Source organism: Zonotrichia albicollis, chromosome 26 (assembly GCF_047830755.1).
Source record: "Zonotrichia albicollis isolate bZonAlb1 chromosome 26, bZonAlb1.hap1, whole genome shotgun sequence".
NCBI lineage: Eukaryota > Metazoa > Chordata > Aves > Passeriformes > Passerellidae > Zonotrichia > Zonotrichia albicollis.
In genome coordinates, this window is record NC_133844.1 from 8116585 (window position 1) to 8138275 (window position 21691).

The window sequence follows — 21691 nt, forward strand, 5'->3', positions numbered from 1 at the left end:
CCAAAAATCCCCCAAAATCTCCCCAAAACCCTTCAGGACCCCCCCAAATCCCTTCAGGACCCCCCAAAAATCCCCCAAAATCTCCCCAAACCCCCCAGGACCCCCCAAAAATGCCCCAAAATCTCCCCAAATCCCCTCAGGACCCCCCAAAAATCCCCCAAAATCTCCCCAAATCCTCCCTGAGCCCCCCCAGATCCCCCCTGAGCCCCCCAAAAACCCCCCAAAATCTCCCCCAAACCCTTCAGGACCCCCCAAAAATGCCCCAAAATCTCCCCAGATTGCCCCAGGACGCCCCCAAATCCCCTCAGGACCCCCCCAAATCTCCCCTAAGCCCCCCAGAAATGCCCCAAACCCACCCCAAATCCCCTCAGGACCCCCCCAAAATGCCCCAAATTCACCCCAAATCTCCCCTGAGCCCCCCAAATCTCCCCCAAATCCACCTCAAACCCCCCCAGGACCCCCCAAAACCCCCCCAGGACCCCCCAAAATCCCCCCAGGACCCCGAGGAGCCGCCCCCCAAAACCGGCCTGGAGCCCCCCGGGTGAGGAACCCCCCAAGACCCCAGACCCAATTGGGACCCTCCCTCCTTTTTCCCTCAAAATCCCCATTTTTCACCCCAAAATTCCCATTTTTCCCCTATTTTCCCGCCCAAAATTCCCAAATTTTCCCCCCCAAAATTCCCAATTTTTTCCCCAAAAAATTCCTCTTTTCCCCCTTGGTCTCCCCGCAAAAATTCCCAATTTTTCTCCCCAAAAATCCCATTTTCCCCCTCCCAAATCCCCATTTTTTACCCCCATAATTCCCCATTTTTCTCTCCCAAAAATCTCCAATTTTCCCTCCCAAAATTTTTCCCCCATTTTTCCCAATTTTTTTCCCAAAAATCTCATTTTCCCCCCCATTTCCCCCAATTTTTTCCCCAAAAATCTCATTTTCCCCAATTTTCCCCTCAAAAATCCCCATTTTTCCCCATTTTTTTCCAAAAATCTGATTTTTCCCCCATTTTCCCCTCAAAAATCCCCATTTTCTTCCCAAAAATCTGATTTTTCCCCCATTTTCCCCTCAAAAATCCCCATTTTTCCCCAAAAATCTCATTTTTTCCCCCATTTCCCCTCAAAAATCCCCATTTTTTCCCCAAAAATCTGATTTTTTCCCCAATTTTCCCCTCAAAAATCCCCATTTTCCCCAATTTTTTTCCCAAAAATCTCATTTTCCCCCCATTTTCCCCTCAAAAATCCCCATTTTTTTCCCCAAAAATCTGATTTTTTCCCCCATTTTCCCCTCAAAAATCCCCATTTTTTCCCAAAAATCTGATTTTTTGCCCCATTTTCCCCTCAGGGAGGAGCCCCAGGCCCTGGCCCGGCGCCTTTTCCGCCTGGACGGGGTCAGGAAATCCCAGGTGGCCGCGTTCCTGCGCAAGGAGTGAGGGAATTTGGGAAAAAAATGGGAATTTGGGAAAATCGGGGAAAAAAAAGGGAATTTTGGGAAAAAAAAATGGGAATTTTGGAAAAAAAAATGGGAATTTTGGGAAGGAAAATGAGGGGTTTGGGGAAAAAAATTGGGGAAAAAATGGGATTTTTGTGAGGGAAAAATGGGATTTTTGTGAGGGGGAAAATGAGAATTTTGTGAGGGGAAAATGGGATTTTTGGGGGAAGAAGTGAGGAAAAAATGGGATTTTTGTGAGGGGAAAATGGGAATTTTGGGAAGGAAAATGAGGGGAAAAATGGGGGAAAAAATTGGGGAAAATGGGGGAAAAAATGGGATTTTTGTGAGGGAAAAATGGGATTTTTGTGAGGGGAAAATGGGATTTTTGGGGGAAGAAGTGGGGAAAAAATGGGATTTTTGGGAGGGAAAAATGGGGGTTTAGGAAAACAAATGGGAATTTTGGGAAGGAAAATGAGGGGTTTGGGGGAAAAAAATTGGGGAAAAAGAGGGAAAAAATGGGATTTTTGTGAGGAGAAAATGGGAATTTTGGGAGGGGAAAATGGGATTTTTGGGGAAAGAAGTGGGGAAAAAATGGGATTTTTGTGAGGGGAAAATGGGGGAAAAATTGGGATTTTTGTGAGGGGGAAATGGGAATTTTGGGAGGGGAAAAATGAGAATTTTGGGAGATAAAAATGAGGGTTTCAAGGGGGAAATTGGGATTTTGTGGGGGAAAAATGGGATTTTTGTGAGGGGAAAATGGGAATTTTGGGAAGGAAAATGAGGGGTTTGGGGAAAAAAAATGGGGAAAACGGGGGGAAAAATGGGATTTTTGTGAGGGGAAAATGGGGAAAAAAATTGGGGAAAACGGGGGAAAAATGGGATTTTTATGAGGGGAAAATGGGATTTTTGGGAGGGGAAAATGGGAATTTTGGGAAGGAAAATGAGGGGTTTGGGGGGAAAATATGGGGAAAACGGGAAAAAATGGGATTTTTGTGAGGGAAAATGGGATTTTTAGGAAGGAAAATGGGGATTTTGAGGGGGAAAAAAGTGAATTTTTGGGGGAAAATTAGGATTTTTTGGTGGGAATTTTGGGATTTTTTGTGGGAATTTTGGGATTTTTGGTGGGAATTTTGGGATTTTTGTGGGAATTGAGGATTTTGGGGTAAAAATTGAGGATTTTGGTGCCAAATTTTCGTTCCCAGCACGGAGTTCAGCGCTCAGGTGGCGCGGGAGTACCTGGAGCTGTTCCAGTTCCAGGGCCTGAGCCTGGAGCAGGCCCTGAGGTGAGAATTGGGGGGAAAAATGGGAATTTTGGGGAAAATTGGGATTTTTTGGGATTATTTTGGGGCAATTTTGGGGTTTCTGGGAGGGATTTTTGGGGGGATTTTTGGGATTTTTATGGAAAGATTTGGGGCGGTTTTGGGGTGGATTTGGGGGGATTTTTTGGGGAATTTATGGGGGGAATTTGGAGATTTTTTGTGGAGAAATTTGAGGGAGTTTGGAGCAATTTTGGGGGATTTTTGGAGGCCATTTTTGGAGGGATTTTCGGATTTTTGGGGGAAATTTGGGGGGAATTTTTTGGGGGAATTTGGAGATTTTTTGTGGAGAAATTTGGGGGATTTTGTGGGATTTGTTTGGGGGAATTTGGAGATTTTTTGTGGAGAAATTTGAGGGAGTTTGGAGGGATTTTGGGGGATTTTTTGAATGATTTTGGGGGGATTTTTGGGGGCTTTTTTGGGGGGGATTTGGGAATTCTGGGGGCTTTTTTGGGGTGGTTTTTGGGGTATTTCAGGCTGGTTTTGGGGTTTTTGGGTCACTTTTGCGGTTTTTGGGGTGACTTTTGGGGTTTTTGGGGTCTCTTTTGCGGTTTTTGGGGGGTTTTGGGGTGATTTTTGGGGTTTTTGGGGTGACTTTTGGGGTTTTTGGGGTTTTTTGGGGTGACTTTTGGGGTTTTTGGGGTGAATTTTGCGTTTTTTTGGGGGTTTTTGGGGTCGTTTTTGGGGTGTTTTAGGGGGTTTTGGGGTCGTTTTTGCGGTTTTTGGGTGTTTTTGGGGTGACTTTTGGGATTTTTGGGGTGTTTTTGGGGTGACTTTTGGGGGTTTTGGGTGTTTTTGGGGTGACTTTTGTTGTTTTTGGGTGTCCCAGGCAGTTCCTGCGGGCCCTGGTGCTCTCGGGGGAGACCCAGGAGCGCGAGCGGGTGCTGGGTCACTTCTCGAGGCGCTTCCACCGCTGCAACCCCGGGGCTTTTCCCTCGGCTGGTGAGGGCTAAAACTGATCCTAAATACCCCAAATACCCCAAACTGACCCCAAATCCACCCCAAATTCCCGCTGCAACCCCGGCGCCTTCCCCTCGGCTGGTGAGGGATAAAACTGACCCTAAAACTGACCCTAAATACCCCAAATCCACCCCAAATCCACCCCAAACTGACCCCAAATCCCCGCTGCAACCCCGGCGCCTTCCCCTCGGCTGGTGAGGGCTAAAACTGACCCTAAATACCCAAAACTGACCCCAAATCCACCCCAAACCCACCCCAAATCCACCCCAAATCCTCGCTGCAACCCCGGCGCCTTCCCCTCAGCCGGTGAGGGATAAAACCGACCCTAAAACTGACCCTAAATACCCCAAACTGACCCTAAATACCCCAAATCCAACCCTAAATACCCAAAACTGACCCCAAATCCCTGCTGCAACCCCAGCACCTTTCCCTCAGCTGGTGAGAGATAAAACTGATCCTAAAACTGACCCTAAATACCCCAAACCCACCCCAAATCCTCACTGCAACCCCGGCGCCTTCCCCTCGGCTGGTGAGACCCCAAAACTGATCCTAAAACTGACCCTAAATACCCCAAAACTGACCCTAAATACCCCAAATCCAACCCTAAATACCCCAAACCGACCCTAAATACCCCAAACCGACCCTAAATACCCCAAAACTGACCCTAAATACCCCAAATCCAACCCTAAATACCCCAAACCGACCCTAAATACCCCAAATTCGAACCTAAATACCCCAAACTGACCCTAAATACCCCAAATCCCATCCCTTTAGGGGTTTTGGGGTCCCTTTGGGGGTTTTGGGGTCCCTCTGGGGGTTTTGGGGTCCCTTTGGGGGTTTTGGGGTCCCCTAAAACCCCAAATCCCCCCCAGACTCCGTTCACACCCTCACCTGCGCCCTGATGCTGCTCAACACCGACCTGCACGGCCAGGTGAGACACCCCAAAAAAAACCCCAAAAAAACCCCAAAAAAACCTGAAAAAACCCTCAAAAAACCTGAAAAAATCCCCCCAAAAAACCCCAAAAAAACCCAAAAGAAATCCTCAAAAAACCTCAAAAAAACCCCAAAAAACCCAAAAGAAAACCTCAAAAAACTCCCCCCAAAAAAACCCCAAAAAACCTCAAAAACCTCAAAAAAAACCCCCAAAAAAACCCGAAAAAAACCCCAAAATCATCCTAAATCCCAAAATGAGCTGCCCCAGACCCCAAAAAGGGATTTTGGGTTTTTTTGAGGTTTTTGAGGTTTTTGAGGTTTTTGGGGTTTTTGGGGTTTTTGAGGTTTTTGGGGTTTTTGAGGTTTTTGGGGTTTTTTGGGTTTTTTTGGGGTTTTTGAGGTTTTTGGGGTTTTTTGGGGTTTTTGGGGTTTGAGGTTTTTGAGGTTTTTGGGGTTTGAGGTTTTTGGGGTTTTGGGGTGGGTTGGGGATGGATTTGGGGTGGTTTTAGGATTTTTGGGCAGTTTTGGGGTGAATCATCCCCGGGCTTCCCTTTTGGGGTTTTTCCCATTTTTGGGGCGATTTTGGGGCAATTTTGGGGCCAATTTGGGGCAGGTTTGGGTTGGATTTGGGGTGAATCCTCCCGGGGGTTCCCTTTTGGGGTTTTTTTCCTTTTTTTGGGGTTTTTTTTCCCATTTTTGGGGTGGATTTGGGGCAGGTTTGGGTTGGATCATTCTCGGGGTTCCCTTTTGGGTTTTTTTCCCGTTTTTGGGGTTTTTTCCCGTTTTTGGGGTTTTTTGCCCCATTTTTGGGGTGATTCTCCCCCCACCCGCAGCGCCTGGGCCGGGCCATGAGCAGCTCCGAGTTCGTGACCAACCTGAGCGGGCTGATGGACGGGCAGGACTTCCCCCGGGAGCAGCTCAAGGTAACCCAAAAACCCCCAAAAAACCCCCAAAAAATCCGAAAAATATCCTAAAAATATCCTAAAAAAATCCCCCAAAAAATCCGAAAAATTCCTTTAAAAATCCTAAAAAAATCCCACCAAAATACCCCAAAAATCCTAAAAAAATCCCCCAAAAATCCCCCAAAAAATCCAAAAAATTCCTTTAAAAATCCTAAAAAAATCCCCCCAAAAATCCAAAAAAAATCCCCCCAAAAATCCGAAAAATTCCTTTAAAAATCCCCCCAAAAATCCCCAAAAAAATCTGAAAAAATCCTTTAAAAATCCTAAAAAAATCCCCCCAAAAGTACCCCAAAAATCCTAAAAATATCCTTGAAAAATCGCCCCAAAAATCCTAAAAAAATCCCCCTAAAAATCCCCCAAAAAAGCCGAAAAATTCCTTTTAAAATCTTCAAAAAATCCCCCAAAAATCCCCGAAAAAAATCCCAAAAAAAATCCGAAAAATTCCTTTAAAAATCCTAAAAAAATCCCCCCAAAAATCCCCAAAAAATCCGAAAAATTCCTTTAAAAATAAAAAAAAAATCCCCCCAAAAATCTGAAAAAAATCCCCCAAAAATACTCCAAAAAATCCCCAAAACATCCCCCCAAAAATTCCTTTAAAATCCTAAAAAAATCCCCCAAAAATCCTTTAAAAATCCCCCCCAAAATACCCCAAAAAATCCTAAAAAATCCCCCCAAAAATACCCAAAAAAATCCGAAAAATTCCTTTAAAAATTCTAAAAAAATCCCCCCAAAAATCCCCCCAAAAATCCCCCAAAAAATCCGAAAAATTCCTTTAAAAACCCTAAAAAATCGGAATTTTCCCCTCAGGCTCTGTACGGTTCCATCCGCAGCCGGAAACTGGAATGGGCGACGTGAGCGGGGAATTTATGGGATTTGGGGGAATTTGGGTTGGAATTTGTGGGATTTCTGTGGGATTTGTGTTGAATTTGATGGGATTTAGGTCGGATTTTCTGGGATTTTGGTGCCAAATTAATGGGATTTAATTTGGATTTTATGGGATTTGAATGGGAATTTATGGGATTTTGTGGGATTTGGGTCAGATTTTATGGGATTTTCTGCTAATTCACCACGATTTTTGTGGGATTTATTTGAATTTTATGGAATTTGGGTTGGATTTTATGGGATTTTCTGCTGCTTCACCACCAATTTAATGGGATTTTTGTGGGATTTGGGTTGAATTTTATGGGATTTTTGTGGGATTTCGGTCAGGTTTTATGGGATTTTGATGATGAATTTTGGGATTTTTCTGGGATTTTTGTGGGGTTTGGGTTGGGGGTTTTTGGGATTTTTGTGGGGTTTTTGGGTTGGATTTTTGTGGGATTTTTGTGGGATTTGGGTCAGATTTTCTGGGATTTTGATGACAAATTTTGGGATTTTTTTCTGGGATTTTTGTGGGATTTGGGTTGGATTTTATGGGGTTTTCTGCTATTTACCATCAATTTAATGGGATTTTTGTGGGATCTGGATTGAATTAATGGGATTTAAATGGGAATTTGTGGGATTTTGAAGCCAAATTTGTGGGATTTTTGTGGGATTTGGGTCGGATTTTATGGGATTTTGGTGCCAAATTAATGGGATTTAATTTGGATTTTGTGGGATTTTCTGCTATTTACCATCTATTTAATGGGATTTTTGTGGGATTTGGGTTGAATTTTATGGGATTTTTGGTGGGTTTTGGGTCGGATTTTATGGGATTTTGATGACGAATTTTGGGATTTTTCTGGGATTTTTTTGGGGTTTGGTTTGGGATTTTTTTTTGGGTCAGAATTTCTGGGATTTTTTCCCCATTTTCCCCACCACTTTAACGGGATTTTTATTTGGGATTTCCACAGGGACGACGAGGACGAGCCCGATTCCCAAAAGACCAAAAAAGCCCCGAAATTCCCAAATCCCGAAATTCCCCCGGAATTCCTGGGGGGCCCCGGCCCCGCCCGCAGGGGGGTCCTGGCCAGGAAGGTCCTGGCAGAGAGCGACGGCAAAAAGGGTCGGTTTGGGGTTTTATGGGATTTTATGGGATTTTATGGGATTTGGGGGGTTTTTTGGGGGATTTTTTGGGGATTTTTTGGGATGGTTTTGGTGTTTTAATGAGATTTTTGGGGGGAAGAGGGATGGCAAAAAGGGTCAGTTTTGGGGGATTTAATGGGATTTTGGGGATTTTATGGGATTTTGGGGGATTTTATGGGATTTTTTGGGGATTTTTTTGGGGTGTTTTTGGTGGTTTTATGGGATGTTTTTGGTGTTTTTATGGGATTTTTGGGGATGTTTTTGGTGGTTTTATGGGATTTTTGGAGGGATTTTATGGGATTTTAGGGATTTTGGGGTTTTTATGGGATTGGGGGTTTTTAGGGGGATTTTTAGGGGATTTTTTGGGATGTTTTTGGTGTTTTTATGGGATTTTTGGGGGGAAGGTCCTGGCAGAGAGCGACGGCAAAAAGGGTCGGTTTGGGGTTTTTATGGGATTTTATGGGATTTTGGGGGATTTTAGGGGGATTTTGGGGTTTTTTAGGGGGATTTTAGGGGATTTTATGGGAGGTTTTTGGTGTTTTTATGGGATTCTTTGGGATTTTTTTGGTGGTTTTATGGGATTTTAGGGATTTTGGGGGATTTTATGGGATTTGGGGGGATTTAATGGGATTTTATGGATTTGGGGTTTTTTAGGGGGATTTTTAGGGGATTTTATGGGAGGTTTTTGGTGGTTTTATGGGATTTTTGGAGGGATTTTATGGAATTTGGGGGATTTTATGGGATTTTGGGGATTTTATGGGATTTGGGGGTTTTTTAGGGGGATTTTTAGGGGATTTTATGGGATGTTTTTGGTGTTTTTATGGGATTTTTGGGGGATTTTTTTGGGATGTTTTTGGTGGTTTTATGGGATTTTTGGAGGGATTTTATGGGATTTTAGGGATTTTGGGGTTTTTATGGGATTTGGGGGTTTTTAGGGGGATTTTGGGGGGATTTTATGGGATTTTTGGGGTGATTTTATGGGATTTTTGGGAGGAAGGTCCTGGCAGAGAGCGACGGCAAAAAGGGTCGGTTTGGGGATTTAATGGGATTTGGGGGATTTTATGGGATTTTAGGGATTTTTATGGGGATTTTTAGGGGAATTTATGGGAGGTTTTTGGTGTTTTTATGGGATTTTTTGGGGATTTTTTGGGATGTTTTTGGTGTTTTTATGGGGATTTTGGGGGATTTTTAGGGGGATTTTTAGAGGGATTTTTTGGGGATTTTTTGGGATGGTTTTGGTGTTTTTATGGGATTTTTGGGGATTTTATGGGATTTTTGGGGGGAAGAGGGATGGCAAAAAGGGTCAGTTTTGGGGGATTTTATGGGATTTTGGGGATTTTATGGAATTTGGGGCAAATTTAATGGGATTTTGGGGGATTTTTAGGGGATTTTATAGGATGGTTTTGGTGTTTTTATGGGATTTTTGGGGGGATTTTTTGGGGTGTTTTTATGGGATTTTTTTAGGGAAGGTCCTGGCAGAGAGCGACGGCAAAAAGGGTCGGTTTGGGGTTTTATGGGATTTTGGGGATTTTGGGGGATTTTATGGGATTTTGGGGATTTTAGGGGATTTTATGGGATTTTGGGGGATTTTTAGGGATTTTTTGGGATGTTTTTGGGGTTTTATGGGATTTTATGGAATTTTATGGGATTTTATGGATTTGGGGGGTTTTAGGGGATTTTTAGGGGATTTTATGGGATTTTTTGGGATGTTTTTGGTGGTTGTATGGGATTTTTGGAGGGATTTTATGGGATTTGGGGGGATTTTATGGGAGGTTTTTGGTGTTTTAATGGGATTTTTGGGGATTTTATGGGATTTTGGGGGTTTTTTAGGGGGATTTTTAGGGGATTTTATGGGATTTTATGGGATGGTTTTGGTGTTTTTATGGGATTTTTTGGGGATTTTTTGGGTGTTTTTGGTGGTTTTATGGGATTTTATGGGATTTTAGGGATTTTATGGGATTTTATGGGATTTTGGGGGTTTTTAGGGGGATTTTTAGGGGATTTTATGGGAGGTTTTTGGTGTTTTTATGGGATTTTTGGGGGGAAGGTCCTGGCAGAGAGCGACGGCAAAAAGGGTCGGTTTGGGGTTTAATGGGATTTGGGGGATTTTATGGGATTTTATGGGATTTTATGGGATTTTATGGGATTTTTTGGGATGTTTTTGGTGCTTTTATGGATTTTTTGGGGATGTTTTTGGTGGTTTTATGGGATTTTTGGAGGGATTTAATGGGATTTGGGGGATTTTGGAGGATTTTATGGGATTTGGGGGAATTTAATGGGATTTTATGGGATTTTGGGGGATTTTTAGGAGGATTTTTAGGGGGATTTTTAGGGGATTTTATGGGAGGTTTTTGGTGTTTTAATGGGATTTTTGGGGGGAAGAGGGATGGCAAAAAGGGTCGGTTTGGGGGATTCAATGGGATTTTGGGGATTTAGGGATTTTGGGGATTTGGGGCGAATTTAATGGGATTTTATTGGGAATATTTTAGAATTTAATTATTTTTTGGGTTTTTTCCCTCACAGTTCCCTGGGGTGGATTTGGGATTAATTTAATGGGGTTTGGGTTGAATTTAATGGGATTTTATTGGGAATATTTTAGTATTTACTAATTTTGGGATTTTTTTTTCCCTGCAGCTCCGTGGTGCTGCTTTTGGGTGGATTTGGGGGAATTTAATGGGATTTGGGCTGGAATTTAATAGGATTTAATCAGGAATATTTTACATTTACCAATTTCGTAGTTTTTCCCCCAGCTCCGTGGGGCCGGCGGGGCTGGTTTGGGGTGGAATTTAATGGGATTTTATTGGGAATATTTAACAATTTCCCAATTTTGTGATTTTTTCCCCAGCTCCGTGGGCCGGCGGGGCTGGTTTGGGGTGGAATTTAATGGGATTTGGGCTGGATTTGTGTGAATTTAATGGGATTTTTTGGCAATTTCATGGGATTTGGGCTGGATTTGTGTGAATTTAATGGGATTTTATTGTGAATATTTAACAATTTCCCAATTTTGGGATGTTTTTCAGCTCCGTGGGGCCGGCGGGGCTGGTTTGGGGTGGATTTGGGATTAAATTAATGGATTTTGTGTGAATTTAATGGGATTTTATTGGGAATATTTAAGATTTACCAATTTCCCCGTTTTTTCCCCCCAGCTCCGTGGGGCCGGCGGGGCTGGTTTGGGCTGGATTTAACGGGATTTAATCAGGAATATTTAAGATTTACCAATTTCCCCGTTTTTCCCCAGCTCCGTGGGGCCGGCGGGGCTGGATTGGGGTGGAATTTAATGGGATTTTCTTGGGAATATTTAACAATTTCCCAATTTTGGGATGTTTTTTCAGCTCCGTGGGGCCGGCGGGGCTGGTTTGGGCTGGATTTAACGGGCTTTAACCAGGAATATTTTACATTTACCAATTCTGTGATTTCTCCCCCAGCTCCGTGGGGCCGGCGGGGCTGGTTTGGGGTGGATTTGGGATTAATTTAATGGGATTTTTTGTGAATTTAACTGGATTTAACCAGGAATATTTAAGATTTACCAATTTCCCCGTTTCTCCCCCAGCTCCGTGGGGCCGGCGGGGCTGGTTTAGGCTGGAATTTAATGGGATTTTATTGGGAATATTTAACAATTTCCCAATTTTGGGATGTTTTTCAGCTCCATGGGGCCGGCGGGGCTGGTTTGGGGTGGATTTGGGCTGGAATTTAATGGGATTTTATTGGGAATATTTAACAATTTCCCAATTTTGGGATGTTTTTCAGCTCCGTGGGGCCGGCGGGGCTGGAAGCGCTTCCGGGCCGAGCTCCGGGGGCCCCTCCTGGCGCTGCTCAGGGACCCCCCCGAGGGCCCCGAGGAGCTGTTGGGGCTCCCGCACGCGCATGCGCGGCCACACCCCCAGTACAGCAAACGGCCCCACGTGTTCCTGCTGCGCACCGGGGACCGGAGAGAGTTCCTCTGCCAGGCACAGTGAGAGCCAAAAAACCACAAAAACACAGAAAATGGGGGGGGGAAATAATCATAAACTGGGGGAAAAATGGGAAAGGTGGGAAAAAATGGGAAAGGTGGGAAAAAATGGGAAAGGTGGGGAAAAATCCCGTAAGGATAAGTGGGTGGGAAAGGGTTAAAAAAGGCAAAATCCTGAAAAAATCTTAAAAATGCAAAATCCTAAAAAAAATGCGAAATCGTAAAAGATGCCGAGTCTGGAAAAAATCCCAAATGTGGAAAAAATCCCCAATATGGAAAAAATGCCAAATATGGAAAAAACTACCACAAATATGGGAAAAAAATCCCAAATATGGAAGAAATCCCAAATAGGGAAAAAAGGCCAAATATGTGAAAAAAAGCCAAATATGGAAAACAACCCCAAATATGGAAAGCAACCCTAAAAAAAAAAAGAAGTCCCAAATACGGAACAAACCCAAATATGGGAAAAACCCCCAAATATGGAAAACAACACCAAATATGGAAAAATGCCAAATATGGAAAGCAAGCCCATATATGGAAAAATGCCAAATATGGGAAACAACCCCAAATATGGAAAAAAAATGCCAAATATGGAAAAAAAACCCAATAGGGGAAAAAACCCCACAAATATGGGAAAAAATCCCAAAGCTGGGAAGAAATCCTAAATTGGGAAAAAAATGGGAAAGGTGGGAAAAAATCCCATAAGGATAAGTGGGTGGGAAAGGGTTAAAAAAGGCAAAAAATGGAAAATAACCCAAACATGGAAAAAAACCCAATAGGGAAAAAAATATCGCAAATATGGGAAGAAATCCCAAATATGGAAAAAAAGGCCAAATATGGAAAGCAATGCCAAATATGGAAAAAAATGCCAAATATGGAAAAAAACCAATAGGGGAAAAAATACCACAAATATGGGGAAGAAATCCTAAACTGGGAAAAATGGGAAAGGTGGGAAAAAAATCCTGTAAGGATAAGTGGGTGGGAAAGGGTTAAAAAAGGCAAAATCCTGAAAAAATGTAAAAATCGTGAAAAGATGCAGAGTCTGGAAAAAATCCCAAATATGGAAGAAATCCCAAATATGGGAAAAAAATCCCAAACTGGGAAAAAAATCCTAAAGCTGGGAAAAAAATCCCATAAGGATAAGTGGGTGGGAAAGGGTTAAAAAAGGCAAAATCCTGAAAAAAATGCGAAATTGTAAAAAGATGCCGAGTCTGGAAAAAATCCCAAATGTGGAAAAAAAAGCCAAATATAGAAAAAAACCCCAATACGGGAAAAAATACCACAAATATGGGAAGAAATCCCAAATATGGGAAAAAAGGCCAAATATGGATAAAAGCCCAAATATGGAAAAAAAATCCAAATATGGAAAACAACCCCAAATATGGAAAAAATGCCAAATATGGAAAAAACCCAATACGGAAAAAATATCGCAAATATGGGAAAAAATCCCAAATATGGATAAAAGCCCAAATATGGGAAAAAAATCCAAATATGGAAAAAATGCCAAATATGGAAAACAGCCCCCCCAAATATGGAAAACAACACCAAATATGGAAAACAACCCTAAATATGGGGAAAAAAACCCAATAAAAAAAATTCCCAAATACGGAAAAAATCCCAAATAAAAAAAAAATAACCCAAATATGGAAAACAACCCCAAATATGGAAAAAATCACAAATCCTAAAAAAAAAATCCAAAATCCAAACCAAAAATTTTGGGGGCAATTTGGGGGTAATTTGGGGTATTTTTGGGAGCAATTTTGGGATATTTTGGGGCTATTTCTGGGATATTTTGGGGGGAATTTTCAGGGGGATTTTTGGGGTATTTTGGGGGTATTTTGGGGATTAAATTTTGGAATATTTTTGGGATATTTTTGGGGTTATTTGCGGGGATTTTCATGGGGATTTCTGGGCTATTTGCTGGGTATTTTTAGGGCACCTTAGGGTGAATTTTTGGGGAATTTATTTTGTATTTTCGGGGACATTTTTGGGGTATTTCGGGGTTATTTTAGGGACCATTTTAAAAGACATTTTTGGGATCTTCGAGGGGTAAATTCGGTGTAATTTTGGGGGGTAATTTGGGGGTGCTTGGGTTTCTTTGCAATGTTTGGGGGTTTTGGGTATGATATCGTTATGACGTCACCGATGACGTCACGGTGACGTCACAGGAGCGCCCAGGAGCTCTCCCAGTGGGTGTTTGGCATCAACGTGGCCGCCGCCCTGTGCTCGGCGCCCCCGTTCCCGGCGGCCGTGGGGTCCCGGCGCCGCTTCGTGAGGCCCATCCTGCCCTCGGCGCCCAGCAGGTGTACCCCGGTGAGAAAATATCCCAAAAACCCCCAAAAATACCCCAAAAATCCCATAGAGATATCCCATCCTGCCCTCGGCGCCCAGCAGGTGTACCCCGGTGAGAAAAATATCCCAAAAACCCAAAAAATATCCCAAAAATCCCATAGAGATATCCCATCCTGCCCTCGGCACCCAGCAGGTGTACCCCGGTGAGAAAATATCCCAAAAATATCCCAAAAATATCCTAAAAACCCCCAAAAATCCTATAGAAATATCCCATCCTGCCCTCGGCGCCCAGCAGGTGTCCCCCGGTGAGCAAAATTACCCAAAAACCCCAAAAAATACCCCAAAAATATCCCATCCTGCCCTCGGCGCCCAGCCGGTGTACCCCGGTGAGAAACACCCCAAAAACCCCAAAAAATATCCCAAAAATATCCAAAAAATATCCAAAAAATCCCATAGAGATATCCCATCCTGCCCTCGGCGCCCAGCCGCTGCCTCCCGGTGAGAAACACCCCAAAAACCCCAAAAAATACCCCAAAAATATCCCATAGAAATATCCCATCCTGCCCTCGGCGCCCAGCAGGTGTACCCCGGTGAGAAAATATCCCAAAAACCCCAAAAAATACCCCAAAAATCCCATAGAAATATCCCATCCTGCCCTCGGCACCCAGCAGGTGTCCCCCGGTGAGAAAATATCCCAAAAACCCCAAAAAATACCCCAAAAATATCCCAAAAACCCCATAAAAATATCCTAAAAATCCCAAAAAATGCCCCCAAAATCCCATAGAAATGTCCCATCCTGCCCTCGGTGAGAAACACCCCAAAATCCCCCAAAAACACCCCAAAAATATCCTAAAAATCCCAAAAAATGCCCCCAAAATCCCATAGAAATGTCCCATCCCGCCCTCGGTGAGAAACATCCCAAAAACCCCCAAAAATATCCCAAAAATACCCCAAAAATCCCATAGAAATATCCTAAAACCCCAAAAAACCCCATTGAAATATCCCATATTCCACGGAAATCCCAAAAACCCCAAAAATCCCCCAAATTCCATCCTGCCCTCGGCGCCCAGCTGCTGCTTCCTGGTGAGAAAAATATCCCAAAAACCCCAAAAATATCCTAAAAACCCCAAAAATATCCTAAAAATCCCAAAAAATACCCCCAAAATCCCATAGGAATGTCCCATCCTGCTCTCGGTGAGAAACACCCCAAAAATACCCCAAAAATATCCTAAAAACCCCCAAAAATATCCCAAAAATCCCATAAAAATATCCTAAAAATCCCAAAAAATGCCCCAAAAATCCCATAGAAATATCCCATCCTGCCCTCGGTGAGAAACACCCCAAAAACCCCCAAAAATACCCCAAAAATCCCATAAAAATATCCTAAAAATCCCAAAAAATGCCCCAAAAATCCCATAGAAATGTCCCATCCTGCCCTCGGTGAGAAACATCCCAAAAACCCCAAAAAATACCCCAAAAATATCCCTTAGAGACATCCCATCCTGCCCTCGGTGAGAAACACCCCAAAAACACCCCCAAAATACCCTAAAAATATCCTAAAAATATCCCAAAAATACCCCAAAATCCCATAGAAATATCTCATCCTGCCCTCGGCGCCCAGCAGATGCCCCCTGGTGAGAAAAACACCCCAAAAATATCCCAAAAACCCCAAAAATATCCCAAAAATATCCCATAGAAATGTCCCATACTGCCCTCGGTGAGAAACACCGCAAAAATACCCCAAAAATATCCCAAAAATCCCCCAAAAACCCCATAAAAATATCCTAAAAATCCCAAAAAATGCCCCCAAAATCCCATAGAAATGTCCCATCCTGTCCTTAGTGAGAAACACCTCAAAAACCCCAAAAAACACCCCAAAAATATCCTAAAAATCCCAAAAATACCCCAAAAACCCCACAGAAATATCCCATCCTGCCCTCGGTGAGAAACACCCCAAAAACCCCCAAAAATACCCCAAAAATCCCATAGAAATGTCCCATCCTGCCCTCGGCGCCCAGCCGCTGTCCCCCGGTGAGAAAAATTACCCAAAAACCCCAAAAATATCCTAAAAATATCCCAAAAATATCCAAAAAATCCCACAGAAATATCCCATCCTGCCCTCGGTGAGAAACACCCCAAAAACCCCCAAAAATACCCCAAAAACACCCCAAAAATATCCCAAAAATCCCATAGAAATATCCCATCCTGCCCTCGGTGAGAAACACCCCAAAAACCCCAAAAAATACCCCAAAAATATCCCATAGAGATATCCCATCCTGCCCTCGGCGCCCAGCAGATGCCCCCTGGTGAGAAAAATATCCCAAAAACCCCAAAAATATCCCAAAAATATCCCAAAAACCCCAAAAATATCCCGAAAATATCCCATAGAGACATCCCATCCTGCCCTCGGCGCCCAGCAGATGTCCCCCGGTGAGAAAAATATCCCAAAAATATCCCAAAAATATCCCAAAAAATGCCCCCAAAATCCCATAGAAATGTCCCATCCTGTCCTTGGTAAGAAACACCCCAAAAACCCCCAAAAACACCCCAAAAATATCCTAAAAATATCCCAAAAATCCCACAGAAATATCCCATCCTGCCCTCGGCACTCAGCTGCTGCCCCCCATTGTCCCCAATGTCCCCAATGTCCTCGATGTCCCTGTGCCACCCCAATGTCCCCATTGATGTCCCCATTGATGTCCCCAGGAGCAGCAGCAGGCCCAGCTGTGCCGCTGGTTGGGGACAGTGACCCCGATGTCCCCAATGTCCCCAATGTCCCCATGTCCCCAATGACCCCAATGTCCCCAATGTCCCCAATGACCCCAATGTCCCCAATGACCCCGATGTCCCCAATGTCCCCAGTGATGTCCCCAATGTCCCCAATGATGTCCCCGATGTCCCCACTGATGTCCCCAGGAGCAGCAGCAGGCCCAGCTGCGCCACTGGCTGGGCACAGTGACCCCGATGTTCCCAGTGTCCCCAATGTCCCCAATGATGTCCCCAATGTCCCCAATGTCCCCATTGATGTCCCCATGTCCCCACTGTCCCCAGGAGCAGCAGCAGGCCCAGCTGCGCCGCTGGCTGGGCACAGTGACCCTGATGTCCCCAATGACCCCAATGTCCCCAATGTCCCCATTGCTGTCCCCAGGAGCAGCAGCAGGCCCAGCTGCGTCGCTGGCTGGGCACAGTGACCCCAATGTCCCCAATGACCCCAATGTCCCCAATGTCCCCAATGACCCTGATGTCCCCAATGATGTCCCCATTGCTGTCCCCAGGAGCAGCAGCAGGCCCGGCTGCGTCACTGGCTGGGCACAGTGACCCTGATGTCCCCAGTGTCCCCAATGTCCCCATTGATGTCCCCATTGCTGTCCCCAGGAGCAGCAGCAGGCCCAGCTGCGTCACTGGCTGGGCACAGTGACCCTGATGTCCCCAATGTCCCCAATGTCCCCATTGCTGTCCCCAGGAGCAGCAGCAGGCCCGGCTGCGTCACTGGTTGGGGACAGTGACGTGCCAGCTGCTGGAGCACCAGCGGCTCCTGCCCGAGGGACGGGGACGGGAGCAGGAGGAGCACCGGGCACACGGGGACTTCCTGCGGCAGGAGGTGACAGCGGGGACATGGGGACATTGGGGACAATGGGGACAATGGGGACATTGGGGACAATGGGGACATTGGGGACATTGGGGACACCGGGCACACGGGGACTTCCTGCGGCACGAGGTGACAGCGGGGACATTGGGGACACTGGGGACAGTGGGGACATTGGGGGCAATGGGGACACCAGGGGACAATGGGGACATTGGGGTGGCATAGGGATATTTGGGACAGAAGGGACACTGGGGACAATGAGGGCATGGGGACATTGGGGACACCGGGCACACGGGGACTTCCTGCGCCAGCAGGTGACAATGGGGACAATGGGGTGGCACAGGGACATTGAGGCCATTGGGGACATTGAGGAGAATGGGATTTCCAGTGCCAGGAGGTGACAATGGGGACATTGGGGGCAATGGGGACATTGGGGTGGCACAGGGACAATGGGGTGGCACAGGGACATTGAGGCCATTGGGGACATTGAGGACAATGGGACAATGGGGACATTGGGGGGACACTGGGGTGGCATGGGGACATTGGGGACAATGGGAACACCAGCGGGAATGGGGACACTGGGGACACATTGAGGGACTGGGGACATTGGGAACAATGGGGACATTGGGGGGACACTGGGGTGGCACAGGGACACTGGGGACACTGAGGGGGCAATGAGGACATTGAGGACATTGGGGGGATTGGGGACAATGGGGACACCGGGGGCAATGGGGACATCATGGGGACATTGAGGGATTGAGGACATCATTGGGGACATCGGGTTGGCACAGGGACATTGGGGGACACTGGGGTGGCACAGGGACATTGGGGACAATGGGAACACTGGAGACAGAAAGGGCAATGGGGACACTGGGGTGGCACAGGGACATTGGGGACACTGGGGTGGCACGGGGACAGTGGGGACACTGAGGGGGCAATGAGGACATTGGGGACATTGGGGGGATTGGGGACAATGGGGACATTGGGGTGGCACAGAGACATTGGGGGACACTGGGGTGGCACAGGGACAGTGGGGACACTGAGGGGGCAATGAGGACATTGGGGACATTGGGGGGATTGGGGACAATGGGGACACCAATGGGGACATCAGGGGGACACTGAGGGATTGGGGATATCAGGGATACTGGGACAATGGGGACAGTAGGGACAGTGGGGACACTGGACTGAGGACAATGGGGACAGGGTGACCTGGTGCCACGGGGGGGTGCCATCGGTGCCACCCCCTTGGTGACACGCGTGTCCCCGCAGCGCCAGCGCTGCCTCACCTACGTGCAGGCGCTGGGGGCGTGGCTGGGCGGGGACAGCGGCGACAGCGCCGCCCTCGGCGACAGCGCCAGCGCCGAGCGTCCCCCGGAGCCCGCGCCGCTCACCAAGTGCCACTCGAGCCCCTCGCTGGTGACAGAGCCACCCCCGGGCCGCGTGCGGCGCCACATCTCGGAGCGCAGGGCCACGCGCGTCATTGTCCCCAAGCGCCACCGGGACCGCGTGTGACACCGTGGGAGTGTCACCAATGTCACTGTGACTGCCACCAATGTCCCCAAGGTCACTGCCACATCTCGGAGCGCAGGGCCACGCGCGTCATTGTCACCAAATGCCACCAGGACCGCGTGTGACACCCATCAGTGTCACTGTCACTGTCCCCAAGTACCACTGGGACCAACTGTGACTGTCACCAATGTCACCAATGTCACTGTGACTGCCACCAATGTCCCCACATGTCACTGGGACTGTCCCCAGTGTCACTGCCACATCTCGGAGTGCAGGGCCACCCATGTCATTGTCCCCAAGTGCCACCAGGACCGGCTGTGATGGGGACCCTGCCACAAAGTGCCACCCCCTGGGACAAAGGGACAGTCCCAAGTGCCACCTCTGTGACAAGGACACCCCAAAGTGCCACCCCTGTGCTGTGACAGGGACATTCCCAAGTGCCACCTCTGTGACAGGGACAGTCCCAAGTGCCACCCCCAGGGACAAGGGGACATTCCCAAGTGCCACCCCTGTGCTGTGACAGGGACACCCCCAAGTGCCACCCCAGGTGCCACCCCTGTGACAAGGACATTCCAAATGTCCCCTCCATGGGACACTTTAAGTGCCACCCCCTGTGACAGGGACACTGCAAATGTCCCCTCCCTGTGACAGGGACATCCCCAAGTGCCACCCCCAGGGACAAGGGGACATTCCCAAGTGCCACCTCTGTGACAGGAACACTCCCAAGTGCCACCCCAGGTGCCACCCCAGGGACAAGGGACAGTCCCCAATGTCCCCTCCATGGGACAATTTAAGTGCCACCCCCTGTGACAGGGACACCCCAGGTGCCACCCCTGTGACAGGGCCACTCCCAATGTCCCCTCCCCCCCCCCGGTACGAGGATCCCCCCCCAGGATTGGGAACAACTCAGGGAAATCCCAAAAATCCCAAATTCCCAAAAATTCCCATTTCCCAAAAATCCCCCAAAAATTCCCCGTTCCCCAAAAAAATCCCAATCCCCAAAAATCCCAATCTCCAAAAATCCCAATCCCCAAAAATCCCATTCCTGAAGGAATTTGGGCAGAATTTGGGATTTCTGGAGGGAATTTGGGACTTTTTGGGGGGAAATTTGGGATCCCCTGGCTGTGGTTGTGCAATAAAGGTTCAGAATTAATTCCGGAAATTTTGGAGAATTTTGGGGAGAGGGGAAAATGGGGATGGGATTTCTGACCCCTGGGAATTCTGGCTTCCCCCAAAATCCCCCCCAAAAAAATGCTGCAAAATCCCAAACGAACTCCTGGACCCCAAATTCCCCAATCCCAAATCCCCAATCCCAAATTCCTGAATCCCAAATCCCCCAATCCCAAATCCCCCGATCCCAAACTCCCCAATCCCAAATTCCCCGATCCAAATTCCTGATCCCAAATTCCCCAATCCAAATTCCCCAATCCCAAAATTCCCAGACCCCAAATTCCCCAATTCCCAAACTCTTTGATCCTAAAATCCTGAAACCCAAAATTCCCCAATCCCAAATTCCCAATCCCAAACTCCTGGGATCCCAAATTCCCAATCCCAAACTCCTGGGATCCCAAATTCCCCAATCTCAAATCCCCAATCCCAAATTCCCAATCCCAAATTCCCCAATCCCAATTCCCCAATCCCAAAATTCCTGGACCCCAAAACTCCTGGGATCCCAAATTCCCCAATCCAAATTCCCCAATCCCAAATTCCCCAATCCCAAATTCCCCAATCCCAAATCCGGGCTATTTTGGGCCATTTTGGGCCACCCTGGCCTTTATTGGGGGGCTCTGAGACCCCAAACCCGCCCCGACCCCACCAATCCAACTGGGGAGGGACACGAGGACGGGCTGGGGAAGGTTCTGGAGAACTTGAGAAGGTTCTGGAGAACTTGAGAAGGTTCTGGAGGACATTTGGGAAAGTTCTGGAGAACATTGGGTGATCCTGGAGGCCCCAGGAGGTTCCTGCAGGTCCCCGGGGTGTCCTGGAGGCCATGGGGAGGTTCTGGAGAACGTTGGGTGATTCTGGAGGCCATGGGAAGGTTCTGAAAGTCACAGGAGGTTCCTGGAGGCTGTGGGTAGGTTCTGGAGAACGTTGGGTGATTCTGGAGGTCCCAGGAGGTTCCTGCAGGTCCCCGAGGTGTTCTGGAGATCATGAGGAGGTTCTGGAGAACATTGGGTGATCCTGGAGGCCTCAGGCAGTTCCTGCAGGTCCTCGAGGTGTCCTGGAGGCTGTGGGGAGGTTCTGGAGGTAACAGAAGGTTCCTGGAGACCATGGGAAGGTTCTGAAGAATGTTGAGTGATCCTGGAGGCCATGGGCAGGTTCTGGAGAACATTGGGTGATCCTGGAGGCCATGGGCAGGTTTTGGAGGCCATGGGCAGGTTCTGGAGACCATGGGGAGGTTCTGGAGACCATGGGTAGGTTCTGAAGAACGCTGGGTGATCCTGGAGGCCATGGGGAAGTTCTGGAGCCCCTTGGGCTGTCCCGCAGGTCCCTGTGGTGTCCTGGAGATCATGGGCAGGTTCTGAAGAACGTTGGGTGATCCTGGAGGCCATGGGGAGATTCTGGAGGCCATGGGGAGGTTCTGGAGAACATTGAGTGATTCTGGAGGCCCCAGAAGGTTCTGGAGCCCCCTGGGCTGTCCTGCAGGCCTCCAAGGTGTCCTGGAGACCATGGGAAGGTTCTGGAGACACATTGGGTGATCCTGGAGGCCACAGGCAGGTCCCCGAGGTGTCCTGGAGGCCGTGGGAAGGTTCTGGAG

The 21691-nt window shown here is 47.1% G+C and overlaps 1 protein-coding gene across 3 annotated transcripts; it reads left to right on the plus strand.

Moving 5' to 3' along the window:
• The first annotated feature begins 335 nt into the window (after positions 1-335).
• Positions 336-19794, plus strand: LOC141731906 (PH and SEC7 domain-containing protein 4-like). Of its 3 annotated transcripts, none has more exons than XR_012583807.1 (12): positions 336-541; positions 1336-1419; positions 2625-2705; positions 3568-3680; positions 5465-5554; positions 6401-6444; positions 7426-7577; positions 11345-11549; positions 13715-13859; positions 17302-17439; positions 18694-19534; positions 19758-19794. XR_012583807.1 is itself a non-coding variant. In XM_074559174.1 (12 exons), exons 1-12 carry the CDS (start codon positions 342-344, stop codon positions 18934-18936), a joined length of 1554 nt encoding a protein of 517 aa, XP_074415275.1. In that variant the 5' UTR covers positions 340-341; the 3' UTR covers positions 18937-19026. The 3 variants fall into 3 exon arrangements, 2 of the variants coding, with proteins under 2 accessions (XP_074415273.1, XP_074415275.1); XM_074559174.1 differs by lacking the exon at positions 19758-19794 and adding an exon at positions 4571-4629 and having other exon boundaries at positions 340-541; positions 18694-19026; XM_074559172.1 differs by having other exon boundaries at positions 18694-19774.
• Positions 19795-21691: the final 1897 nt, after the last annotated feature.

Excerpts from the sequence above, each read along its gene's own strand:
- LOC141731906 (XM_074559172.1), top strand. The coding sequence starts at position 342 with ATGCCCCAAACCCACCCCAAATCCCCTCAGGACCCCCCCAAAATGCCC. Across the intron at positions 1,420-2,624 it reads GCCGCGTTCCTGCGCAAGGA|CACGGAGTTCAGCGCTCAGG; the intron begins GTGAGGGAATTT and ends TTTCGTTCCCAG. Across the intron at positions 17,440-18,693 it reads GGGACTTCCTGCGGCAGGAG|CGCCAGCGCTGCCTCACCTA; the intron begins GTGACAGCGGGG and ends GTGTCCCCGCAG.